The following is a 25284-nucleotide window of genomic DNA, read 5'->3' as shown; positions in this document are numbered from 1 at the left end:
TATCTTAATCTAGTAGGGATAGTGTTCTCCGAAACTTTGATATGTATAATTGATTGTTCGTTGATTGCCATATAGTGTATTGAATTTTGTTACAAAATATATTTCATAATTTAATACATTTTTAAAACAATAAATTCTAATATAAATGCATTCACCATCAAAATATGAGGTTCTAATGATTATTTTCACTAGCCCCAACTAATGTAAGTAATTGACTGAATAAATAAAATATTCTTTTAATCTAAAAATCAGTACGCAAAGTTTACCAGGTACTTCTCCGAATCCTATTATTAATTATTCTTCACGAAAAATGCGCAAAAACGTTGTTGAAATATCGCAGTTACTTCACTGCTTATGCTTCTCTATCTATGGTTATATTCTTGATTTTTGCAAAGAAAAAAGTTGAAAAATAAAGATGAACATTGCCAAAGAATATTTGCAAGAATAATTAGTAATTACGAAATTAGTATTATATGCTACAATTATGAAAGAAACGTAACTGCCACTACTATTGAATGTAGATTGGCTACCTCAAATTGATATATTTATACAGTATTTTGATTGCCCCTTAATAAAAATACATAAATGAACTAGTGGTGCATGGCATCGTGTCTTAAGGAAAATTGCTAGAACTTCCCGCACCATAATGAAATATTTGAGAAAATTTAAATGTTTTCAAATAGATTGTTATAGATACTGCGACTTTAATCATTCGTATTTTAAGACGCACTTTTGATTCCAAAAAATATGACTTCATAATGTTGCACAGAAACAAAATTATACAACTATTTATAGATCTTTAATACATGTTTCCACGATCTTGATTTTTAAATAATGATTGCAATTAACCGTTCATGGCGCGGTGGGGAGATCGGTTCGAACGTGGGCTAGCACCAACCAGTCCCAGGTCCGCTGGTTCGATTCCCGCTACCGCCAAAGCCCGACATCAGGCAACTTTGATGTCAAATTTCTACTTGAGGTTATAGATCTCAAATATAACCTTAAGTGAAAATTGCTTCTCGTGGGTATAGTTGTATATTTATAATAAAAATGTCAGCAAATAATTCGAGTATAGTTAATTAGTCATAATTGGATTGGACAACTACTGGGTTGCCATCCATTCAAAAAATCCATATAATAAAGTTATAACAATTACTGAATATTCTAAGTGTGACAGATTGTAATTAAAATCCATATATTCTATATTTTTCACATATTTCGAGAATTTATTTAAAAAAATTATGGAGATTCTTCATGACGCAACAAATTCATCTTATCAATCAACCTCGTTATAGATTAAAAATCTTTTAGCCGATAAACAAAAAGATAGCCGAAGACGGCAAGGTAGTTAGGTACCTATACCTGATAATGGATTTTATAATTAGAGTAAAAAAACTAAAATATTGACTTATAGAACTGCTTCATTATTATCTAACAATAAATCTTAATTTCTCAGTCAATATCCCATCATGCCACCCACTCTTAATATCGCCATAAAAAATAATATTTAAAAATATTTTGAATAATAAAATTGTGACTTTTCAAGAAAAGGATTTTGAGATATATTTTCTATTAATCATAATATGTTTTCAGAATACCTTTGCGAAGCCCACTACCTCAGTGTCGACCCCTATATGAGGGCATACATGATTAGGTATCCCGTCGGAGTGACCATGATCGGAGCACAAGTTGCAAAGTAAGCATGAGTATTTACTAATTTTGTAAAACAAATAAATTGCATCTATTATGTAATTATTTATGTTAATTAATTAAATAATTGCTAGACGACCTTGATGAGGTACATGCAAATCAAATGCACACATGCGCATTTTATTATTCCCAATGAATATAAAAGTATGATTTCTTAAATTCCTTTGTCATCATGAATTCAAATAAATTTGTCTACTGATAATTTTTAATTAATCTTCTTGTATTAGTATTTTTAAAAACTTTGATAATTGAAAATAATATTGCAAATTACATGTGTTGATCACAGTACTTGAAAAAGAAACATTGTTTGTTTTCCACAGTCGATATGAAATCAAATAAAATAACGTGAAATCAGGTCCCAGAAATTATCAGCAAGTTATTGTTTTAATCAATAAGCACTGCGTGACAAAATTAGTACTTTTGATTTTTTTCCAGGAACTTTTTCTTTAAATCCACTTAGAATTTATACGCTGGTTTCAAATATACTTTTCGTTTTACCAGAACAGCTCCCGTTTTCGAGTTCTAGGGAATTACCCTCATTAATCATTTCGGGTATGACAATCGCTGTTTAAAAAAAAAGTAAGTTTTATCCCCTTTCTTTGATATGGATTCGACTCTAATTATAAGACGTTGTGTGCATAATTCGACAAACACCGAAAACATATATCTAACCGCGTAAAGACAGCGTATTTCAACCACTTTAAAACTGAATTGCGCAATAAAGATAAACATGGGTTCTTCATACTATGTGAAAAAAAATGTGCAGTGTGTTCACGTTAATATCCCAAAGGAAAAAATGCTATGAATATAATAACTCCGTCATTTGGAAAAAACCTCAATCACCACGACGGATGTTTCCTCTGTGCGGTAACTATCAATGTATTAAATTCAAACAATGGAAGCGAATGGTCCTATCCCAAGACTCCAATGGTCTTGGGATCTGATCTATTTACAATCAGCTACGCAACCCCTATTCATGCTAATGATGAACAACCTAGAACATCACCCATATTCTGTCTACCATGTTATGGATTGAGAGACAAACGTTAAAAAAAGAAGCCAGGAGGGGGAAAAGTTAAAAACTGGTAAGATATTTGATAATCCCCAAATCGGCAACTCATGAAAAATACAAGTGAATTCTATTAATGAATTTGAGAAGAAAACCAAGGATCCATTCGTTTTAACAAAGACAATCATATTATCCATAATCTAGAATGCAACATAAGCATCAATTTATTATCTGCACTCTCATTTAGAAAAGGTTTTGAAAATTTTGGAGATGTTAGCGAAGAGCAGAGCGAGAGTATTTAAGACATCAGGACTATGGCGGAGCGATATCAAGGGAGGACGTCCACGTGATGGCTGACAATTGTTGGAGAAGGATTACTACATAGAGTAATAACCAAATATTTGTACAAATTTAGGCGTTCGATGATATAGAAGAACGAATTCATATCGTTGTTGACCACATTTGTATTATTAACTTCCCGTAGGGCAAGTTATAGTAATCGCAAAAAATCGAAAATGAGAATGTTTATATATCTTTAAGTTTCAAAGGTTTCTGAACATTTTGGCATACCTGTGCCAGAGAAAATGAATATATATGTGTGTGTGTGCGCGTGTGTGCGGATACAAATTTTCGTTGAGGATTTTGGGAACACCGATTAACCGATTTGAATAATTAAAAAAACATTCGATTCGTATCGATAAGAAGACGTGCTGATTAGTTTTTGGCGAAGGCAGGTCTAGCCGTTCCGAAGATACGGGGCAAAAAGTGCCAAAAACAGTAACTTAGTTTTAAGAGAACGGAGCGTCTGATTTTAATAATTCAAAAAACATTTTACTTGCATTAACAAGATGAAGAACTGATTGAATTTTTGGGAAGGCAGGTCCAGCGGCTATGGAGTTTCAATAAAAAAATTAAAAAAATGCCATTTGGCGGTCAAAAATGATCATTGCACATCAAATTATAAGATATTTTATAGAGAATTTAATAATGTATACACATTTTGTGTCATTTTTTTTGGGTTCCGTACCAAGATTTTTAATTTTAAAATTCTCGTATATGATTCAAACAAATGTTCTCGACATCTTCAACATTATGGAATAACCCATTTGTATGATTAAAAAATCATTTGGTTCGTACTCGATCGCGAAGTGTTTTTGTAAAAGGCAATTTTGCCGTTTCGGAAGAATGGAGCGCAAATGAAGGGTGTAAAAACGGCCATGCAGTTTTTGAGAGAACGAGTCATTCGATTAGATTAATTCAAAAAACATTTTTTGCTTGAGTAGACAGTGTGCAAAAAATGCATTTACAGAAAATTTAGTAATTTTGAAAATTTTCAAAAATTTTCAAAAAAAATTCAATGTTTCAAAAAATTCAAATTTTCGAAATTTTTCATCACATTTCAAAAATATCAAAATTAAAAAAAAATCAATTTCTTTAAATCAATTTTCAAAAAATTTAGAAAAAACTTTTTAGATTCCAAAAAATTTACAAAAAAAATAAACAAATTTTCCGTAAACATACACATCAGTGGTTTGTAGAATACGCTCGTCGCTCAATATCATAAGCACTTATAAATTTACAGTATGTATTTATAATGAATAATTTATTTAAAAAATTGTTGATACACACAATTATTGATAATTTTCATTCTTCAATGTTTAATTACGGTACGGGAGGTTCCAGCAATTTGCCTTAAGGCACGATGCCATACACCCCACTAGTTATACTATCACTGAGTCTATAAGGTTTAGATTTATCAATAATTGTTTTTTTTGGGTACCTATTATTTTTAATGCTCTACCCGAAGGCAGGTTCTTTCGAAAAATCGAAGGATTAACTTGAATGCATGTTTATCATTTTATAGAATTCTGGTCAGTCGAAATCCTAAATTTCCGGTCGGTAGATTCGTTTGTGGAGATTTTGGGTGGACTACTCATACCATTATGGGCCAAAACAAAAAGGAAGGAATGATGACTGAACCATACCTCCTACCGGAATTAGGTGGAATTTCACCATCTTTATGTTTAGGAGCTTTAGGAATGCCGGGGTAAATTTTTTTAAATATAAATTATAAAATTAGAAAGTAATAATTATTTTTAATTTTGTATATTAGGTAACTTTTGTATTAAATAATTCCAATTTTATTATATTACAAAGCAAGAAAGATGTTGCTATTTTTTAAACCTGATAGAACTAAAAACAATACTAGATAATTAGATATATTTATAAAAATATGCGTAGAAAATTATCGTTTTTACGTGCATTTTTAGTAACACGGCATATTTCGGCTTTTTGGAAATCTGTCAGCCTAAAGAAGGAGAAACTGTCGTTGTCACTGGAGCTGCTGGAGCTGTTGGTAACCACGTTGGACAATTAGCAAAAATTAAAGGTACGGCAGAAGTATTACTTGAAGTTCATTCTTTTTAACTTCTCGTAGCGTAAGTTGTTGTAATCGTCCAAAAATTGAAATTTTTTGCATGCCTTTACGTTTCAAAGGTTCCTAAACATTATGGCATACCCCAGAAAAAATAGATGTGTATGTATATGTATGTATGTGTAGATACAATTTTTCGTCCACGATTTCAGGTGCAAGATCAACCGATTTGAATAATTCAAAAACCATTCGATTCCTATTGATAAGGAAACGTGCTGATTAGTTTTTGGCAATGACGGTTTCAACCGTTTCGGAGATACGGAGCAAAAAGTGCATAAAATACCAGGTATTCAGAGAACGGATCATTTAATTCAAAAAACGTTTTGCTTGTGTTGACAGTGTGAAAAATAAGTTTTTGGCGAAGCCAATTTTTTATTCTAAAATTTAACAAAATTCAAAATAAAAAAAACAATTTTGAATACCTAAAATTATTCGGATTTCAATTTTAATTCAGGCTGAAAACATTTCTCGAATTTTTCATTACAGTACGGAAAGTTCCAGCAATTTGTCTTAAGGCACGATGCCATGCACCACTAGTTACATTTTAACATTTACACTAGTTAAGAACTTTGCGTAATATGAGTTGCGCAGGTATAGCCATTATATACTACCGTATTTATTTATTAAAAGCAGCAATATAAAACCTGATATTTGTACTCCGCAAACCGACTATATCACGACGTGTTATGATGAATAACTGGAAACAGTAAATTGTTCTGGATTAACTTAGATGATATTTGTGAACAGCCTATTTAATGGTAAGATAGTATTGTACGAACGCAACTTGAATAACTTAATTATGGGCTTCTTGCTCAGAGACCGGAGTCTTACCATTTTAAATCTTTGTTCAGAACCAATTAGAAGAGTACAACTCTGTACAACTCTTCTGGAGATATGTTCCTCATTTGTGGTACAATGAGTGGCTGGTTTCAATTATTATCATGATATGAGATTATAACATTTATATAAGCATAAAGTGATTTTACTACGTACACTTGCATGTGGGAATTGCATTTTTTCTAGGTTGCAAAGTGATTGGATTTGCAGGAAGTGATGAAAAATGCAACTGGTTGAAGAATGATCTCGGTTTTGATCACGCGCTCAATTACAAGACCGTCGACGCAGCTAAAGCGCTAAAAGAAGCCGCTCCCAATGGCGTTGATTGCTACTTTGATAATGTAAGAATTAAAAAATCCATTTAATTATTGAAAAAATCTATAATATATGTTTCTTGAAGGTTGGTGGTGAATTGAGTTCAATCATTATGAACCAAATGAATTTGTATGGCAGAATTTCAGTATGCGGAGCTATTTCAGCTTATAATGCAGATGTAACCAAAGTACCAACAGGTAATGTTATAGAACTATATTATGCAATTTATTAATTTTATTACCAAAATCATTCAGAGAAAAGTAAATTTAAGAAACGAATTACTAAAAGAATTGTTACCAAAATTTTGTTTTGTTCTTTCATAAAGTAAAGTGCTTAAACTAGATGAAACAAAAACAGAAATTGTATTTGCATGTTAAAATCTATAAATAGTTTTGCAAACTAATAGATTTTAAAGATCTAAAGCATATGATATGCCAGTCCAGAAAGCAATTACAATCCTTCAACTAGGAAACAATCATTTTTATCATTGGTGTTTAATAAATCATGCTCATTTCAGCTCCAATCGTGCAACCTACTCTTATCTTCAAAGAATTAAAAATGGAAGGATTTCTTGTGACGAGATGGATATCACGATGGATGGAAGGAATTGGTAAAAATGCTGCTTTGATAGCAGAAGGAAAATTGAAAGTTCGCGAAACGGTTACGGATGGTTTTGAAAATACGCCCCAAGCATTTATCGATATGCTTCGCGGTTCCAACACTGGCAAAGCTGTCGTAAAGTGCATCTAATTGTAAGATTTTTTAAGCGTAGTTTTTATACTGTATTCATCATATAATAATAAATAATTTCATACGAAAAGTGTTTTTCTTTAAATTCAAAATGGTCCCTTAATTTTTGCAGCATGCGATTTGCTGCTTAATACCTCTCAACTATGACTTGACAGTAATATGTAACAGATTTCAGGATCAAATCAAACACGTGAAATAACAATTTATGTACATCTGAAATTCTCCATAAATTTGAATTTAACACTTCATATTGTATGCTACAAGATAACATGATCATTGAGTTGAGTTATCTATTGTGAGCATAGGCCAAGGTGTTATGATTATGTATGTCCCCCTAACATTGATTGAGAGCCCTTGGAACAAATAGTTCATTTTATCCTGGTCAGAATCTTTGAATCAGGGGAGGTATAAGTCTATAGATTCGTTATGATAATATGGACTTACCTTTTTATATAATTTATTATTTCAGGTTTATCTTATTAGTTACAACCGAAAGTGTGGCTTCCATAAGTGTTTGAAATTATTTAAACATTATTAAATATGTGGCGTTAGATGCTAAACGAAAGTCAGAAATAAAGTGTACAATTGCAAAATCGTTATCTTAATATGCATTCTTTGCTAGAAAAAAAAGCGTGTAAACGTAAACTGTGAATATTTCAAATTTTTCAAACAACATTCATACTTATGCGAGTGTCGGATAAGGAAAACGGGTCGCTCGACTTTTATATTCGATAAAAAAAAATAGTTATTTTATATTGAATAACGAATAAATTGACCAACTTATACTTATAATTATAATTTGACATGCGATAAGATTATACTTTATTTTCCACTATAATTTTTTTGACACGAAGTTGGCGACCATTGTAAGTCCGTTAAACAAATGACATAAGAAAGGAACTAACGCTAACTTCGGTTCCGTACTTGTTAATTTGCTTTGTTGATCACAATCACAATACTGTTTTGATTCTTCACGTTTGCTTTTGTACGTGCAGTGTACTTACTTAATTATGGTCGAAAACGAAACTCCCCAACTGACAGCAGGAGAGGCTGAGCTCTACGATCGGCAAATTAGGTTATGGGGCTTAGAATCTCAAAAACGGTCAGATTGCTGTTTATAGGTTAGCCGGTCATTGTTTACATGCAATTTACAACATTTTTTTATTTACAGGCTGAGGGCCGCCCGCATTTTGCTAGTAGGTTTAAATGGCTTAGGAGCAGAAGTAGCAAAAAATATTATCTTGGCTGGCATCAAATCTATTACCCTTATGGACGATAAAAACGTATCCTTGGAAGATTCAGCTTCTCAGTTTCTGTGTCCAACAGAGGATATAGGTCGAAATAGGGCTGAAACTAGTTTGCACCGTGCTCAAGCTCTCAATCCTATGGTAGAAATTAATGTGGATACATCAAAGATTGGAGAGAAACCTGAAGAATTTTTTGAATGCTTCGATGTAGTTTGTGTTGTTGAACAGCCTCTTGACGTTTTAATCAAAGTTAATAATATATGTAGAAAATATGATATAAAATTTCTATGTGGTGATGTATGGGGTATGTTTGGATATACATTCGGGGATTTAAAGAATCATGAATATGCTGAGTGAGTTTTATTTAAATGAAATACATTTTTTTTTTAAATTATATTAATTGGAAATATTTTATTTTAGAGACCTTATAACTTACAAAACCGAAACAAGTGCTGTTGGTAAACCTAAGAATATTACTGTTACTACTACGAAAAAAGGTTATTTGGCTTTTGTGCCCTTGAAAAGTGTTTTGACTAGAGATTACAAGTCAGCAAGCTTTTTAAAGACGATAAAACGGAATGGCCCATGCTATTTGGCTATGCAAGTCCTTCATAATTTTAGATCTCAATATCATAGGGATCCATCGCCATCAAATAAAGAAGAAGATTTAAAAAATCTGAATACTTTGAGAAAGGAATTATTGTCAGAAACTGGAGTTGATGAAAGTTTATTCGGAGAAGATTTTTTCAACCATGTGATATCATTAATCAGTCCTGCATGTGCAATTATAGGAGGTATCTTGGGTCATGAAATTATTAAGGCTGTATCTCAGCGAGAGAAGCCACATGACAATTTATTTTTCTTCAATCCCCTAAATTGTGCAGGATATGTCGATTGTGTACGTTAAAATAATACAATGTAATAATAATAACATCAATAATAATTATAATATTGATTTGTACTAATTCGTACACATTTTAATTTTTATTTTTATTCAGTTACTAAATTGTTTTTTCTTCAACTCAACAAACATAATTACTTAATTTTTGTTCTTAACATTAAATGAGGCTTTAGTGTAACATTTGTACTCTTATATGCACTAATAAATATCACAACATATATCAAAGTATGTTCTTTGTACTCAAAAATAAATAAATTTGATTCATATAAAAAAATATGTTTCTATTGAAAGTAAGAAATATAATTATGATGTAATAATAATAGCGATCACTATTGGAATTTTGAAAAGCATTTATGTGCAACCTAATGATTAAGATTACTCTGTACATGTGGAATTGAAATTACAACAATTCAAATCATAAAACATTAGGATCGAGTCTCTGATTATGAATAAAATAATAAAACATGATGAATGATTGCAGAACATATGCAAACAATCCTTGTGACAAATACAAATATTCTTTGTCATATAGAAACTATCTATGCTAAAATCTGGTCAGTATATACATATAATCATCTTTATTTGTGAGTGTTTAAAATGAAGGTGACTGTGTCGGTAGATTTATTGTACCGATGTAAATGTATATAGTAAAGATCTGTCATAGAAATGATGAACATTGTTAATATGCCGCAGTATTCGACCGTCGATTAAATGCTTTGCATAATTGATAGCTTCAACTCGGTCCCTGGCCAAACCAACATTAATTAGCCAGTCCACAAAATCTGAGCCTTTGAATACTTTTTTGTAGATCTTGATGCGCCACCTAAATAAATAAGATATGTAGTTTTAGAATACAATTTACAAATTAATAAAAATTGGGATATTTTTTTGATCATAATCATGCACAAAGTATATCTCAAATTATGAACAATAAGTAAATTAGATGAAATGGCACAAGTTTACAGATAAAGGGTTAATGAAATACTCAATGATAATTAATATTATACAGGACCAAAAACTTTGTTCAATATATGATCAAAGTATTATATCATTAATCCCAAAAGTATCAATGCTGTAGAATCACGCATGCAACCGAAAATGTTAAATTTTTGTTTATGAAATGAAATACCGTTTGCGAAGACGAAACGATCGCGCAGTCAGTTGGAGACGAGGAGTCAAACGGGGCGGTCGTGTGGTTAGCGTGTGACGAATTTAAACCATGTGTAACGTTTCTTTCATAACCTAAAGGTATCGTTTTTCATAATTTTAACCTTAATAAATTAATGAGTCATAACAACACGTGAGAAATTTTCAGACTATTATTTCAAAGCTGTTGTAAATATCATCTTGAACTCAATGTAAATGTCCAGTTTTATCACGTTATTTTATTCAAAAAGATTTGCATTTTTCTTGAATTGTAAGTGAAATATTAAATGAATTTGTGTGGTAGATTCGTATTCCGAAAACGTAGGAAAAAATGCGTTTGTGTAATTTCCGTTGAGACCTCTGTCTTTGATTTCTTACAATCATCCCACGAACTCCATTAAATGGCCGAAACAACTGATGGGCCCCAGTCTTGGTGACGCAAATTTTTTGAGTGCGATTTTGAGGTATGTGAATTTATAATTGAACTTTTTCACATTATATATATATATATATAAATTATTTAATATTAATTATTATTAATATAGCACACTGTACTCTGTTCTTGCACTACGTATGTTGTTACGCACTAGTATTTCATTAAACTCAAACTTAACAACAAAAAATACACATTAAAACTTCATATATTAGGTTGTCAAATATCTCCCTTCCGCTTTTTTGCTCTTGGTTTATAATACAAAAGGCGGAAGGGAGATATTTGACAACCTATTAAATTACTTATTGCATAATATGTTGAATCATGGATAGTAACACTTTAATATAACAACTTTCTGTCACAAAGCCAGTCGGTGTCAAACAATGTGACAGGAAGTTGTTAGATTTAGTTGTTTTACATTTTGCATTAGGTAATTTATATAATGTGTTAATATACATTTTTGCTGTTACATTTTGCACTAATGAGATATATCATCCTTTCGAGAAGTTTGCAATTTAATACTTTATGCAATAAAGTTAGTTAGTAATACTATGAAAGTAAATTGGAGTGTTGTGTGTTCACATTCACATAATTAATATTCGTTCCAAACATAATACAAAATTCTATTATATATACATATATATATATATATATATATATATATATATATATATATATAGTGTGAGATTTTCCCAGATGGAGATAGATATACGGTGAAACGTTTTTGGAAATCTATCCAATAATAAAAATAATTTAATGATGAAGAATGTCTTAATTAGAATAGCATACAATTTGAATCTTCGTTCCAAGTCAAATACAATACACAAATTAATAATAAGTAATACTTATTTTGAAAAGTATTCAAAATGGTTTGATAACAAAACTGCTCCATTAACAGTTTTTTTTGTTTATTTTAGATATTAAAAAATCTGTTTTATAACTATGTAAATATATTAATAAGTGCTTCTCATTTTTGTGCCTGTTTTAATTATTTGATAAAGATGACCAAGACTTTTAACATATTTTATTCTAATAAAGACATTGTTCTTCATTAAATTCTTTTTATTGTTGGATCGATGCCCGAACAAATCTTATAAACATATATATATATATATATATATATATATATCTATTTCGTTACAAAAAGCCAACTATAGCAAATTTGAACAAAGAAAATTAATTGCATTTTAGCTATTTATACTAATATTTAAGGATCCAAGAATAAGCTTCATATTCATCTATTTTAATGATATCTTCAATATTATTGAGTTAAACAAATCTTGTTCATATAAATAGCTGTAAGTCGAAAAAACGGTTGAATTATTAGATTATTATAGAAAAATGGGTTGTTGATATGCAGTCTAGAATTTTCTAGCTTTTAAACATAAACAGATTTTCAATATGAGGTCACAAGACACATTTGTCATTTGTCAACGATACGACTTATAAATAAATATATTGACAAGATTCTAATGGGATTCTATTTTTAAAGAGCATGTCCATTTTCAATGGAATGAGCTGTAAGAGTTATAATAAAACCATTTTATAATAAGGTTTTCATAAATTCCACTGTTATGACTGTTACTTGAATTTGAAATATAAACAATTATTATAAGTTTGTGCACCTCTGACTTCATATAACATACTCAATAATATAAGTATTGTTCAGTATGTAATTGTTAAGGGTAATACATGCGTGTATACATGCATGCCGTTATGTATGGATAGCTTTGTCTTGATTAAATGATCCATTTGGAATCGTCAAATTTTACTTGGAGGTTCTCGTTAAGCAGATATAGTGTTACATATTAGTTAAGCACAGAATTTACCAAATATATGTTTTCCAACAAATATACAATGTATATTTATTGACACTTATAAGTATGATTTTTAGACTTATTTTGGTATAAGAAGAATACCTAGTATCTTTTGCAATAGCCTGACAGCATCTTTTAAGATGATGCTTAGTGAACTGGCTGCATATATGTTTTGTTTCTTCGCTCAGATCCTCTAACCGTGGCAGATTCAGTATGTTTGCACCATACCAGAGTGTTCTCCACAATTTTAATATGGGCAATAAAATTTCCTTTGTATCCAAACCAAAAACGGCAAAAATTAGCAAAGCTTGTCCAAAGTTAAGTGTTGCATCCAAAAATGAAAGTTCTACATAGATGCCACTTAACTGTTCCATAACTAAGGTCCAAATAGTAATGGATATTCCCTGTAATGACACAGAATAAAGTTATTTTTCTTGTTTGAACAGAATTTTATAATTAACGTGAGATCGTCTATTACTTGATTACAGCTTGTACTTATTGAATTAAATTAAATAAGAAAATTGTATTATGTCTGTCCAAATAAAACAATATAAAAAATTACAATATGTCTGAACAGTTACGAGTCACTTACAATAAACATAGAACATAGAAGCAATATCAGCAGAACTGAATGCCTTAAGATTTGTTGGTCGCCACTATAGTTTTCATCTATTTCAATTGGATCAACACCTTCCCCATCGTGATCAGTATAATTTGAAATCGCACCTTGGCAATTTTCACGATCACTGTTGCCTCCACAACCGACTGCCGATGGACATGTAGAATTTCTGGAATAGATGAAAATGGAAATGAGAACTGGAATGATTTCACAAGTATTTTTTATTTGAACAAATTTTGGCAATTAATGTATTGTATAGAAAGGTCTGTTCAAAAATGAAGTAGTAACATATTCAATAGAACACTTTAAGAGACTTACGTTTGTACATATTCATTTGTGTGATGAAAGAAATGAAATTATTTTGTAAGAAAATATTATTTGCCAACCTAATCTAAATTGGTTCAACTCACTATTGTATATCAAGCATTTTTTTTTTTAAATTTTTTACTTCATTTTTATACTTTGATTTGTTTAATGTGATAACAAATTAATGAGGTATAGTTTGCTGGTCGGATGTCAATTTTTTTTCATTATACTTTTTATCAATAGTTACATTAATATCAGAATATAAATTGATTCTATCAGATTATAAGCTGTTTTTCATAGCTTTGGGAAGGTTTTTTTTAATAAGAAGCCTTCATTGATGGAAATCAATGAAAGGATATGAATGTAAATTATTATAATATAATAATATTAAGTTAAATTTTATATTGTATTATTCGATGCGCTCACTGGATGTAACAGATATGAATTTTACTCTAATAATTTTTTTATTAAGTACGAATTATAGAATAAAAACAAAACCTATCAATAGTTAGTTATAAAATATAACTCACTGTGCAGTGTCCACAATATTTCTCTGGGTATTTCCTCTCGATAGATCTTCTATGTCAATAACACGTTTTGGATTCGTATTTTTTCCATTGCAACTATTTTCTCCTCCTTCGCCACAGCAGCCGTTATTATTCGAACAAGATTGCGGATTTTCAGGAAAAGGTCTGTAGGAGTTTCTCGAATTTCTTTGTTGATCATCAGCGGCTTGACTCACGGCCTCTAGGTTTTGTATGGCATTATTTGAGGCAGCAACATCGTTCGATAGAGTCAAATACCGAGCTCTACGTTTGGTGTATCTTTGAAGCAGTATTAAACACCCGACAGTGACTAAAATGTAATAGTATATTTTATTAGTACATTTATATACAATGTACACATATTCCAAATAATGTTATTATCAAGGTCACTCAATTAAATTTATGGTTTATGCCATGTTTAGTTTAAAACCTCATATTAGCATTATACATATGCTACACATATACATAATATTCAATTGAACTTTAAGGATTCCCATCATCACTTTGAATAATTTTTCACTACATCTGCTCAACTCTTTCACAATGAATAAAAAATTATATGTGATAAGTCTACAAAAACTAACCTATGAAGCAGAAAACAAGCAATGAGACAGCAATCGCGGCATGGGGTTCTCCAAATTGGAAATTGGGAATTTTCTTCTCTTTATTCAAGACGTTGTCCTTATCAAATAATAACAAAATACTAGCCACTACCACTGGTACTCCCCATCCCAACAATACGAATGGTATTTGAAGTCTTAAGATGAAGCAAAGGCTTCTCATGTGCAAGAGAAGCATAACAACTGCCAGAAAAGTTGTCCATAAGCGACTGCTGTATATTCCTACAGTTAGTAAAACGAACTGTATTGATAAATTCCATTCTGATGATCTATCTAATGTGGACCAGAGGATAATGCCAACAGCTGTGAAGACCTAAAATTAAAATCAGAATATATTACTTCTAAGCATTTGCCATCAGTCATTAAGTTATATGAGAAAAAATTGCATAATAAAGTCTATAGAATAAATAATGCATACTTTTTCTTTAGTCAGGTGGCAATGTATTTATAAATAATGAAAGTAATGAAGATGCACCTGGATAAAATTAGATTATTATGTTGTTATTCAGTTGTGATATGGGAAAATATGTAGGTTGCTACATGCAACTACGCATTGTACTACGTATTGCTACTATCCAGCAACGTAGTTGTCCCATATGTTACCATAAAAATGGCACTAACTCTGAAATAATGTTGTAGAAGTACGAAAATTAATAATATTATTAAAAATACTATATTTCAAAAATGATTGTTAAAATGAAAACTTAGTACTAATAGATATTTATTTTTGTTGATCGATGATGATAGATCGTTGATCGCTATAATTATGATATTGGCATTACTGAAATAACATTTCTATAAGATTGGTAAACGTGCTTTCTACAAAAATATATTAAATATATAAATACATATATAAATATCAATATTTTTTTTAGAATTATAATTTGTAATGTAAAACAAAACATTAATAATGGCTAAGAATTCACTTTTCACATCACACTCTATTTTATTTTTCTCATATATCACATTCATGTGAATAAGGATACAACTAATATAAATAAAACACATGCATTAATTAATATGCGTAACCAGTAATAATAAGAAGGAAACTTATCTTCAATATTTTCATCAACTATTTTATTGATGAAAGAAATTTATATAAATTTAGCACTCCATTAAATAATAATTACACTAAACTACTTTAAATTCACAATACACATAAAATTTTGCGCGGTCAGCAAAATTATGTGCTTACCGCTGACACTGGTGTTTGACAAGAAAATAGACTTGATCTCAATATTTTTGTTCGTGCAATTCAATATTAATAACAATAATATATTTTAAAAGAAAATAAAACCATACAAAATGAATGGAACTAATATATTTCAACTAACAACAGAAAATAAAAACAACAACGATAAAGCATATAACAAACAAATTATAGTTTTATATTTTTACAAAATCAATAGACCAATCACAGATAATACAAGCAATAAAATAGAACGAATCACAACATTTTACCTAATCATGCACTTACTTCAATTACCTAGATAACAATGATACGTAACCTAATAATTTTGTAAGTACTCAACTTTCCTAAGTAGTAAAGAATGTCCAAATATAATTATATATAATATAGTGCTTTTTAAACATTTTTATTAATAACGATAAATGTTAAGGATAACACATTTGAGTATAATAAGTTAGAAACAATTAAAGAGTACTCAGATATTTATTTTTATCTGTTAAAGATAAGTTTTCCGCATAATCTCTAAAAACGTATTTTTTGCAAACAAAATCTAAAACACCTAATTTTAAATCACAGAATGTTGTACCACTAATCTTGTCTGGATAGTTACTTTTATTATTTTTAACCACTTGATAATGATATCAAGTACCTTGTAGTTAATAGTAAAAATTATATATTATTTTAAATGATTTATCACATAGGTCTTGTTTTCTGTACTGTGATAACCACGTCATTGTTTAGTTGGCTTATCATACGTTTTAAAACATATATGCACCAACTCACAAAACAAATAAAAGTTCTTGGTTTGACCATCGCGCAATAAGGCGTTTTTGTGACCGCTTATAATACAATAAACCATGTTAAACTTTCATAAAGATTTGATACATCCTTCGGTTAAATTTTATAAAATTTGAAAAGTCGTATGAAATTCTTCAGTATATACAGTATAATAAATACCTGCGATATGATCAAGCAACAAGTAATCCTGTGCGGCAGTCTTTTGTATTTCTTAGACAGCACGAAAAGTATCATAAGCCAAGCACAGGCTATTATTGCAGCAATACTCAGATCGAAAACATAAGATTCGATTTCATTTATGAAATCATTAGGATTCAAATTGGACAATGTTATCATCTTCGCCGATATGAACATCAGCGGCGCGCTGATGAAGGTGCAAGCCACCATCGAACTAGCGATCTGTTTAGGAAGCAAAATTGACATTATTCCTTGTTGAAAACTCTTAGCTCTAAGACGTTGACATATTCATTTTAATAAAAATAGTTCATTAAGATAATAGTATGAATCCTATTGTCAGACAGTTCAAATTATTTGAACAAGTGTCAGTATGGTTTCCAACTATTTTCGTGGATTAGCGTTGTAACTGATGCTGAATAGATACCATAGGAAAATGCTCCAATCGCAACCCCATAGTTGTTATTTTAACTCTGTGTCAGTCTGTTTTTGTTTCATGATTGGTGGCGAAAGTTCTAAAAATATTATTTCAAATTTTGCAATAGCATTTGAAGAGAATATGTAATTATTTGGTATCTTTTTAATGTTTCTATTGCAATGGAATATATTATATGCGCATATCATATAAACAATAGATATATATTCACATTAACTTAATTGACACCCAATCAATTTAATGCGATGAAAGTAATCTTCTTTACTTTCTCAATACATGCTGTTCATCATATAACTATTTTGTAATTAATTCAATTCACTCTTTTTCTTGCACATTTAAATAAACTATAGTGTGAAGAAAATGGTGAGAATCAATGATCTATAATTCAAGTTATATATCAGCGACCTTATATACTATCTAATTTAATTTGAAGTTTAATGCAGTTCTATAATTATTTTAATTTATTAGCTTTGAATTTAATTCATTTTTTTAAAATATATGTAAAATTACCAGATCTACATCGATGTTATACTGCGTTGCAAAAACGAAAACTCCGGGTGCTGCCGGAAAGGTTCCATAGAGAAATCCAAACGTACTTAAATCTAAAGTATCACTCGAATTTGTTCCCACATTAAGAACGCTCACTACTTCACGTGTTACTACTGGTAAAACTAGTCTGAATGGAAAAGAAATTTCACGATAAAAATTTATAAATGAATTACAAAAAGTAGAAGATTAAACCTACAACTTCATTATGATTAAAATTCCTGGTAAAAGTAAAGCTTTTCCTTGGAGTGTGTGCGCTTTACCTACCATCCTCAGACCTAATAAAAAGAGAGCTGTTGCTGAGAAGGAAGAACCTAGTACCTAAAACGTTAAAAAAAGTTATGAACATATATTATAAATTTATATATCAATTATGCTTATATTGTGAACTTTACCTCGAGTTATGTATGAAAATAAAAAAAATCGTGTTATCGCATTACAACATACTGCAACTAGATCAAAATAGCCTTATTGTTAGCAGAAGGGACATAGAACCGCATCACGAACAATTTTATTGGTATTTTTTTTAAAAAGTCTGTTAATAGTCACATTACAAAAACAATATTTTCTATAGATCTATTGGAATCTAATGTTTTCCAGAAAAATCTAAATATTGAAATAAAATATAGCGATGTCGAATATTTGATGAAAAATAACATATTACTCATAATGTAAAGTTCACAATATTTCAAGCTACAAAAAAATGTTGTGCGACTTCTATTAATAATGACTGAAAATCACCAATATTCAAAATTTCAAATTACAATTCATTGAAATCACTTACCTTAAGTATCCCAGATAAAAAATCTGGTAGTTGATGCTTAAAAACAAAATTGCCTATAACTCCCAATGCGGTCATCATGACAACAGGATTAAAAAAGACACTTTTTATGAGAGAAAATGTCGTGGTTAATTTGTTTTGTTTAGGAGGTAAATCTGTTGGCGAATCCAATGAATAATTCTGATTGGCCATTCGTCTTTTGTGGATTTCCATTAGTACAAATCCGATCGGATTTAGAATTATCAAAGAAATTGGGTGCCATCAGATATAAAAAGATGGATATTCTGGATGACATGTTTGGTACAGAGCAACCACTAGAATGAAATAAGATTTTATTTTAATATAGTTATGCTATTAGGTATCTGCAATAATCTCTATCTTACGATAGGTCTACTGAACATTTAAAAAAACATTTTAAATATTATAATTTTTAAACATAATTATTGGAAATAATTATGTATAAACTATTGCGCTATCACATAGTAGTTGAGAATATTATCACAATAATTTAAATAACAAATATAATATAAAATCAACATTTCGATAAATTGATTATATTTCAATTACCAATTAGAATTTAACATTAGTTCAAATATGTATTTATAACTTACCTATGGGGTAACCGATAGCAAAATCGTTACTCTGCGTGCAGAATATGGCGAAAAGTCCTGCCCTGCCTATATTGACAGGCGTGCGCCCAAAGTGGTGACTACTGATACTGCAAGGAAGACCAAACCTTGGCTAAGAGCACGGATCCTAAAAAGTACCAATTCACAGCGCTCAATTCTAACTCGGCCCAACGATAAAAATATCAGAGCTGGAAAGTGCAAAGTTTTCCGAACGAAAGTGCTCAAACCCTTAGCTTCTGTTTCCGAAATGAGATTCATACGACCTGCCAAATATCTGAAACAAATAGTAATAGTTTACATCAAAACATATTACATATAAGTAAAGCAATAGTTTTAAGAATTACTTAACCCAACCTCTGTTTAACAATGTTTTTTTAGCAAGTAATTTACACGAAACAGAAATTAGTAGTCCTATAAGCTTGTTCTAATGACTTCTCAATAACTTGACATCATAAGCCAACTTGACATTGACTTATCTCTTTTTGATGAATTTATTATTGAAATAATTGTAATATTTATGCAACAATACCGAATAAAAAAATATTTTCACTTGGAAAGATTTTGCTATCTATATTTTCAAGTAAAAACTGATGCCACTACTGCTTCACATCAGGCAAGGAAGCAGATAGACCTAACCATTAGTTCACGGTAGAGCCCCTATTTTCCCGGAGTATAAACATAAACTAGTGGGGCGCATGGCATAGTGCCTTAAGGCAAATTGCTGGAACTTTCCGTACCAAGAATTATTATTTTTTTAAAAACGATTAACATTTTTTAAAAAAATTTACTTCGATAAAATTAAATTTTTGAGAAACTATAAATTCGACAAAAAATTACTTTTTTTTGAACAAAAATTTTTTTGAAAAAAAAAATCTTTTCTTTATTTTGACATATTTTGGAAATTCAGAACTGTTTTTCAAAGCGATCGTACTGCTTTGACTGCATAAAGACAAAACGTCAAAGCCGTAAGCGCCGCGTCGCCGTCTAACGGATAAACATTGGTACGGAATCCAAAGGAATGTAAACAAAATTTATACTTATTGTTAAAATCTCTATAAAATATCTGATAATTTGATGTGCATATGTCTAATGATCATTTTTGACCGCCAAATGGCATTTTTTTTTACTTTTTTCATTAGATCTCCGAACACCGCTAAACTGCCCCTCATAAAAATTTGATCAATTCTTCATCTTGTTAATACAAGTAAAATGTTTTTTGAATTATTAAAATCAGACGCTCCGTTCTCTTAAAAACTGAGTTCCATCTTTGGCACTTTTGCCCCGTATCTTCGGCTAGACCCGCCTTTGCCAAAAACTAATCAAGTTTTTTGAATTATTCACATCGTTAGACCGGTGTTCCCGAAATCGACGCGAAATTTGTATCCACACACACCATACACGCACACACACACATACATCGATTTTTTTTAAGGTATGCCAAAAATATTTAGAAACCTTTGAAACGTAAAGATAAGATATATAAAAATTTTCATTTTCGATTTTTTGCGATTACTATAACTTGCCCTACGGGAAGTTAATTAGTTATTTTATTATTCAATTTGTTATATTATTCTCTTATGAGAAAATGATCAAGTTTATAATTACACACTAATAATAGTGTTTGTAATCAATCTATTTTTCATAAACATTTTTACCGGGCATTCTTAAATTTAAAAGCTATTTTAATACTCAGTGAGTTTTAAGGTTTCTTCGGAATCCACCCAGTTTTTTGTACTAGTTAAAAACTTTCAACAGAATCTTTTTATGGACATCATAGGAATGCCTTTGTCGCACAGAAAATCGAATTTCATAGCGAACGAGAATCGCACTTCAAAAGTTTAGAAGATACATAACAGTATAAAACCACGGCCGCTCTCATTTATGGAAACTGGAAAAATTTTTCAATATGTAGCATTCTTATGATAAGTAGTATTTGCATTTATTAGTGTATTAAAAACATACGTACTTTTATATCCATATTACTTTACTAGCTCGACTATCAAAACAGATCTTTGTTAGTTTTAAAAATCTAGTATTGAATCATTTACATTTTATTCTAATTTTTCATTTCCATTTTATTCTAACCTATCTAAACAACTAGCGGTAAGTGGAATTCTGTCTTAAGGCAATTAGGGCATCGTGCCTTAAGGCAAATTGCTGGAACTTCCCGTACCAAAAATTATTTTTTTTTTTAAAACGATTAACATTTTTGAAAAAAATTTACTTTGAAAAAATGAGATTTTTGAGAAACTATAAATTTGACAAAAAATTACTTTTTTTTAAAAAAAAAAATTTTTTTTAAAAATTTTTTAAAAATTTTTTTTTTTTTGAAAAAAATTTTTTTTTCTTTATTTGACATATTGTGGAAGATCTGAACTTTCTTTTCAAAGCAATCGTACTGCTTTAACTGCATAGGGACAAAATATAAAGCGCGTAAGCGCCGCGTCGCTGTCTAACGCATGAGCATTGGACGGAACCCATAGGATGTTAACAAAATGTATAATTATTGTTAAAATCTCTATAAAATATCTGATAATTTGATGTGCATATGTCTAATGATCATTTTTGACCGCCAAATGGCCCATTTTTTTTTTTTACTTTGTCCTCTATATCTCCGAAACCGCTAGACCTACCTTCATGAAAATTTTATCGATTCTTCATCTTGTCAATACAAGTGAAATGTTTTTTGAATTATTCAAATCGGACGCTCCGTTCTCTTAAAGTTTGAGGGTACCGTTTTTGGCACTTTTGCCCATATCTTCGGAACGGCTAGACCTGCCTTTGCCAAAAACTAATCAGCACGTCTCCTTATCAATACGAAGCGAATGTTTATTAAATTATTCAAATCGGTTGATCCGTGTTCCCGAAATCGTCGACGAAAATTTGTATCCGCACATACATACACACACATACATACATACACACAACATCACACACACAATACACACACACACACACACACACACACATACATCCATTTTTCTAAGGTATGCCAAAATGTTCAGAAACCTCTGAAATGTAAAGATATATAAAATTTTCATTTTTGATTTTTTTGCGATTACTATAACTTGCCCTACGGGAAGTTAAAAATGAAAAACAAAGTTACACAAGGAAACAATAGATCAACATTTCAAAATTTTATGAACAACAAACTATACGTCGAAATTTCCATTTCATATTTTCGCAGGCTTATAAGCTTTGCCGAATGTTCATAGAAAACATTTACAATATGTTTTGCTGTTATACAAAAGTAATAAAAAATCATACTATATATAAGTAAATAAAATGATTATCTTATGAGTTTGATATCTTATAGTGACGAGTGTTCTATCAATTACATATACACTCAACTATATTTACAAACAATAATACCTAGAATTCAGATGACTTATAAACTAAGGCGTAATTAAATGCTGAAGCTACGCAAAAAAACAAAACTCGAAAGAGAAAAATAACAATTAAGCTGCGAATTATAAAATAAAACAACGAAGATCGTAGTTACATATAGCAATAATTGCTTTTTAGTAAATTATATAATTATTGATTTTAATAATAATTAATTGTACCGAAGGAATCTATATTTGAATTTTGTTTATTTTATCTATATATCCCGTGAAATTGCATTATGGTAGATTGGTAGATTCACAATAGTTGGGGTAGATTTTCACTCATTGTAGTAAAGTTACACTCATACTTGTGGAGTTGCAATCTGTGGTAGATTTACACGCATTCTCGTAGCTTTACACTCATCGGAGTAGATTTTTTATTTTTTTTAGTAGATTGGTGATTCATGCTCACTGATGCTTATTATAACCTTTGGAGCAGATTTACAACCATTCTGGTAGATTTAAGGATTTAATTTAATCTAGTGTAGAGGCACGAATTTTAGGTAATTTGCAAAAAATCGAAAGAGAGAGAGGGTAATCATTTTTTATACTATCATGTTTTTTAATATTCTTTATCAACGTTACAAGAGCACAGAAAAAATTAAAATAAAAAAGTTATATGATAAAGGTATATAAGAATAAGTCAAAAAATTAATTTTTGACAAAATGGTGACTGTTTCTAAAAAGGATCAATTTCTTACTACTTTTTGAGTTTTTGAATTTTTTATTTTAAAATAGTAAAAATTAAAATTTGGAGATGGAGCTAGTATATGTCTGAAAGAAGTCTATAAAGAAAATTCTCAGAAAATTTCCAGTAAATCAGTCCAGTAGAACTCGAGAAATCGTCGGAATCGTATTGAGTTTTGAGAAAAACGCGTTTAAAGTTTCGCAAAAGAAGAAGCAAACAGAAGAGGATTATCATGGCGAAACAGCTGTATCTCCGAAGATAATTAATATTTTAAAAATCCTTTCATAACATATTTTTAAATAGTTAAAATTGTAAACGCTAAAATACCTCTTATACTCATTACTTAAATTCTACAATCATTGTAGAGACTACAGTCTATAAAGGATGTCGACTACAATTTACAATTTACAATTTGTAGTAGATTTTCAAGCATTAATTAACTTCCCGTAGGGTAGTAAGTTATTGTAATGGGCCGAAAATGGGAATTGAAAATTTTCACATTTCTCGATGTTTTGAAGGTTTCTGAACATTTTGGCATACCTCAGAAAAAATGGATGTGTGTGTGGTATGTATGTATGGATACAAATTTCCAGTCACGTTTCCGGGCGAACGGATCAACCGATTTGAATGGTTCAAAAAACATTCGATTCTATCGATAGTAGGGTAAAGAAGCTGATTATTTGATAGTTTTTGGCAAAGGCAGGCCCAGCCATTTCGAAGATACGGAGCTAAATATGAAAAAATGGCAGTTTTTGAGAGAACTAAGCGTCCGATTTGAATGATTCAAAGAACTTTCTGCTTTGTCTTAACAAAATAATTGATTTTGGAAAAAAAAATTTTTGTCCCATTTTTTTTTTTTTTTTTTTTTTAAATTTTTTGTATATCGAAATAATTCAGATTTTATTTTTTTCTGACTATAGTTCTAATATACTTTAAACAAATAATTTCAACTTTGCAATTCAGTTTATATAATTCTTATAAATATTAGACAATATTACAATATTTATAATAATCTATTTGAAAACATTCAGTATTCTCGAACATTTCGTTACGGTACGGGAAGTTCCAGCAATTTGCCTTAAGGCACGATGCCACCCACCCCACTAGTTTCATTTTATTCATAAACTTTGATGAATGTAAACAAAAAATCAAAACTTAAAATATAATATAAAAGCGTAAAGCAAAAACCGCAAAAATCTTATTCGCATCATATATATTTCTTTTAGAAATGGATCTTAATATGTTGTTTTTATATTGGTTTTTGTAAATAGTATGGAGCTCGGAGAATAGCTATATGCAGAATACATTTCTTACTTATGTACTTTTTAATAGAGTATAATAGTCATTCAATTATTATATAGATATATGCAATAGACTCCTAAACGATTCAATTACAATTATGTCGCAATCTATGTTGTTAGTATGATGTTATTAAATCGATAACAATAGTATTATTAGTGCAGATTGAGAACAGAATAATCGAGTCGCATTTATCTGAGATTGGTTTCAAATGATTGAATTGACTTTCCAATTTTTTCTCTGCAGATTTCCGCAGATCATGTTCCAGCTCTCTCGACACGATTGTTCTATTACAAAATGTTGCACATATAGACTCGTGCCTAGTACTTTCTATTTCATTATGGCAACCGTTCTGAAATTGTTTGTTTTAAGGCTGCTGCGAACAAGTTGTATTTGCGCAGCTCGTTTTATATTTGAACAAGCGCATTCAGTTTGTGCAATCGGGGTTTTAGAGTAAATAAAAAAATTTTTAATATTTATTTTTAGAATTTATAGCTGTTTACGAAGTGTATTAGTATCGTTTTGAATATGTATTGCATCTATTATTGATAGATTCACATCTATTATCACATGAATCTGTGGGAAATGTTCCATATATGGATTACACACCAAGATGCTATTTCAGATATGAAATCAAATAATCAAATAATCTGATTGATTACATCAATA

At 30.1% G+C, this 25284-nt stretch overlaps 2 protein-coding genes and 1 pseudogene across 2 annotated transcripts; 2 read left to right on the top strand and 1 right to left on the bottom strand.

Moving 5' to 3' along the window:
* Positions 1 to 1597: 1597 nt before the first annotated feature.
* Positions 1598 to 7086, top strand: LOC113377295 (prostaglandin reductase 1-like). Its single transcript, XM_026617555.1, has 6 exons — positions 1598 to 1696; positions 4584 to 4766; positions 4990 to 5108; positions 6177 to 6331; positions 6391 to 6502; positions 6823 to 7086. The coding sequence occupies exons 1-6, from the start codon at positions 1635 to 1637 to the stop codon at positions 7053 to 7055; spliced, it is 864 nt and encodes a 287-aa protein (XP_026473340.1). The 5' UTR covers positions 1598 to 1634; the 3' UTR covers positions 7056 to 7086.
* A 903-nt stretch (positions 7087 to 7989) lies between these two features.
* Positions 7990 to 9412, top strand: LOC113377464 (SUMO-activating enzyme subunit 1-like). The gene is made up of 3 exons (XM_026617792.1): positions 7990 to 8157; positions 8227 to 8655; positions 8723 to 9412. Exons 1-3 carry the CDS (start codon positions 8066 to 8068, stop codon positions 9207 to 9209), a joined length of 1008 nt encoding a protein of 335 aa, XP_026473577.1. The 5' UTR covers positions 7990 to 8065; the 3' UTR covers positions 9210 to 9412.
* A 350-nt stretch (positions 9413 to 9762) lies between these two features.
* LOC113374957 lies at positions 9763 to 23079 on the bottom strand (annotated as a pseudogene).
* Positions 23080 to 25284: the final 2205 nt, after the last annotated feature.

The sequence above is a fragment of the Ctenocephalides felis genome, unplaced genomic scaffold, assembly GCF_003426905.1.
Source record: "Ctenocephalides felis isolate EL2017-DRISC unplaced genomic scaffold, ASM342690v1 CF-g0.4_SCAFFOLD_01886, whole genome shotgun sequence".
NCBI lineage: Eukaryota > Metazoa > Arthropoda > Insecta > Siphonaptera > Pulicidae > Ctenocephalides > Ctenocephalides felis.
This window is presented reverse-complemented; position numbering and strand designations above follow the sequence as displayed.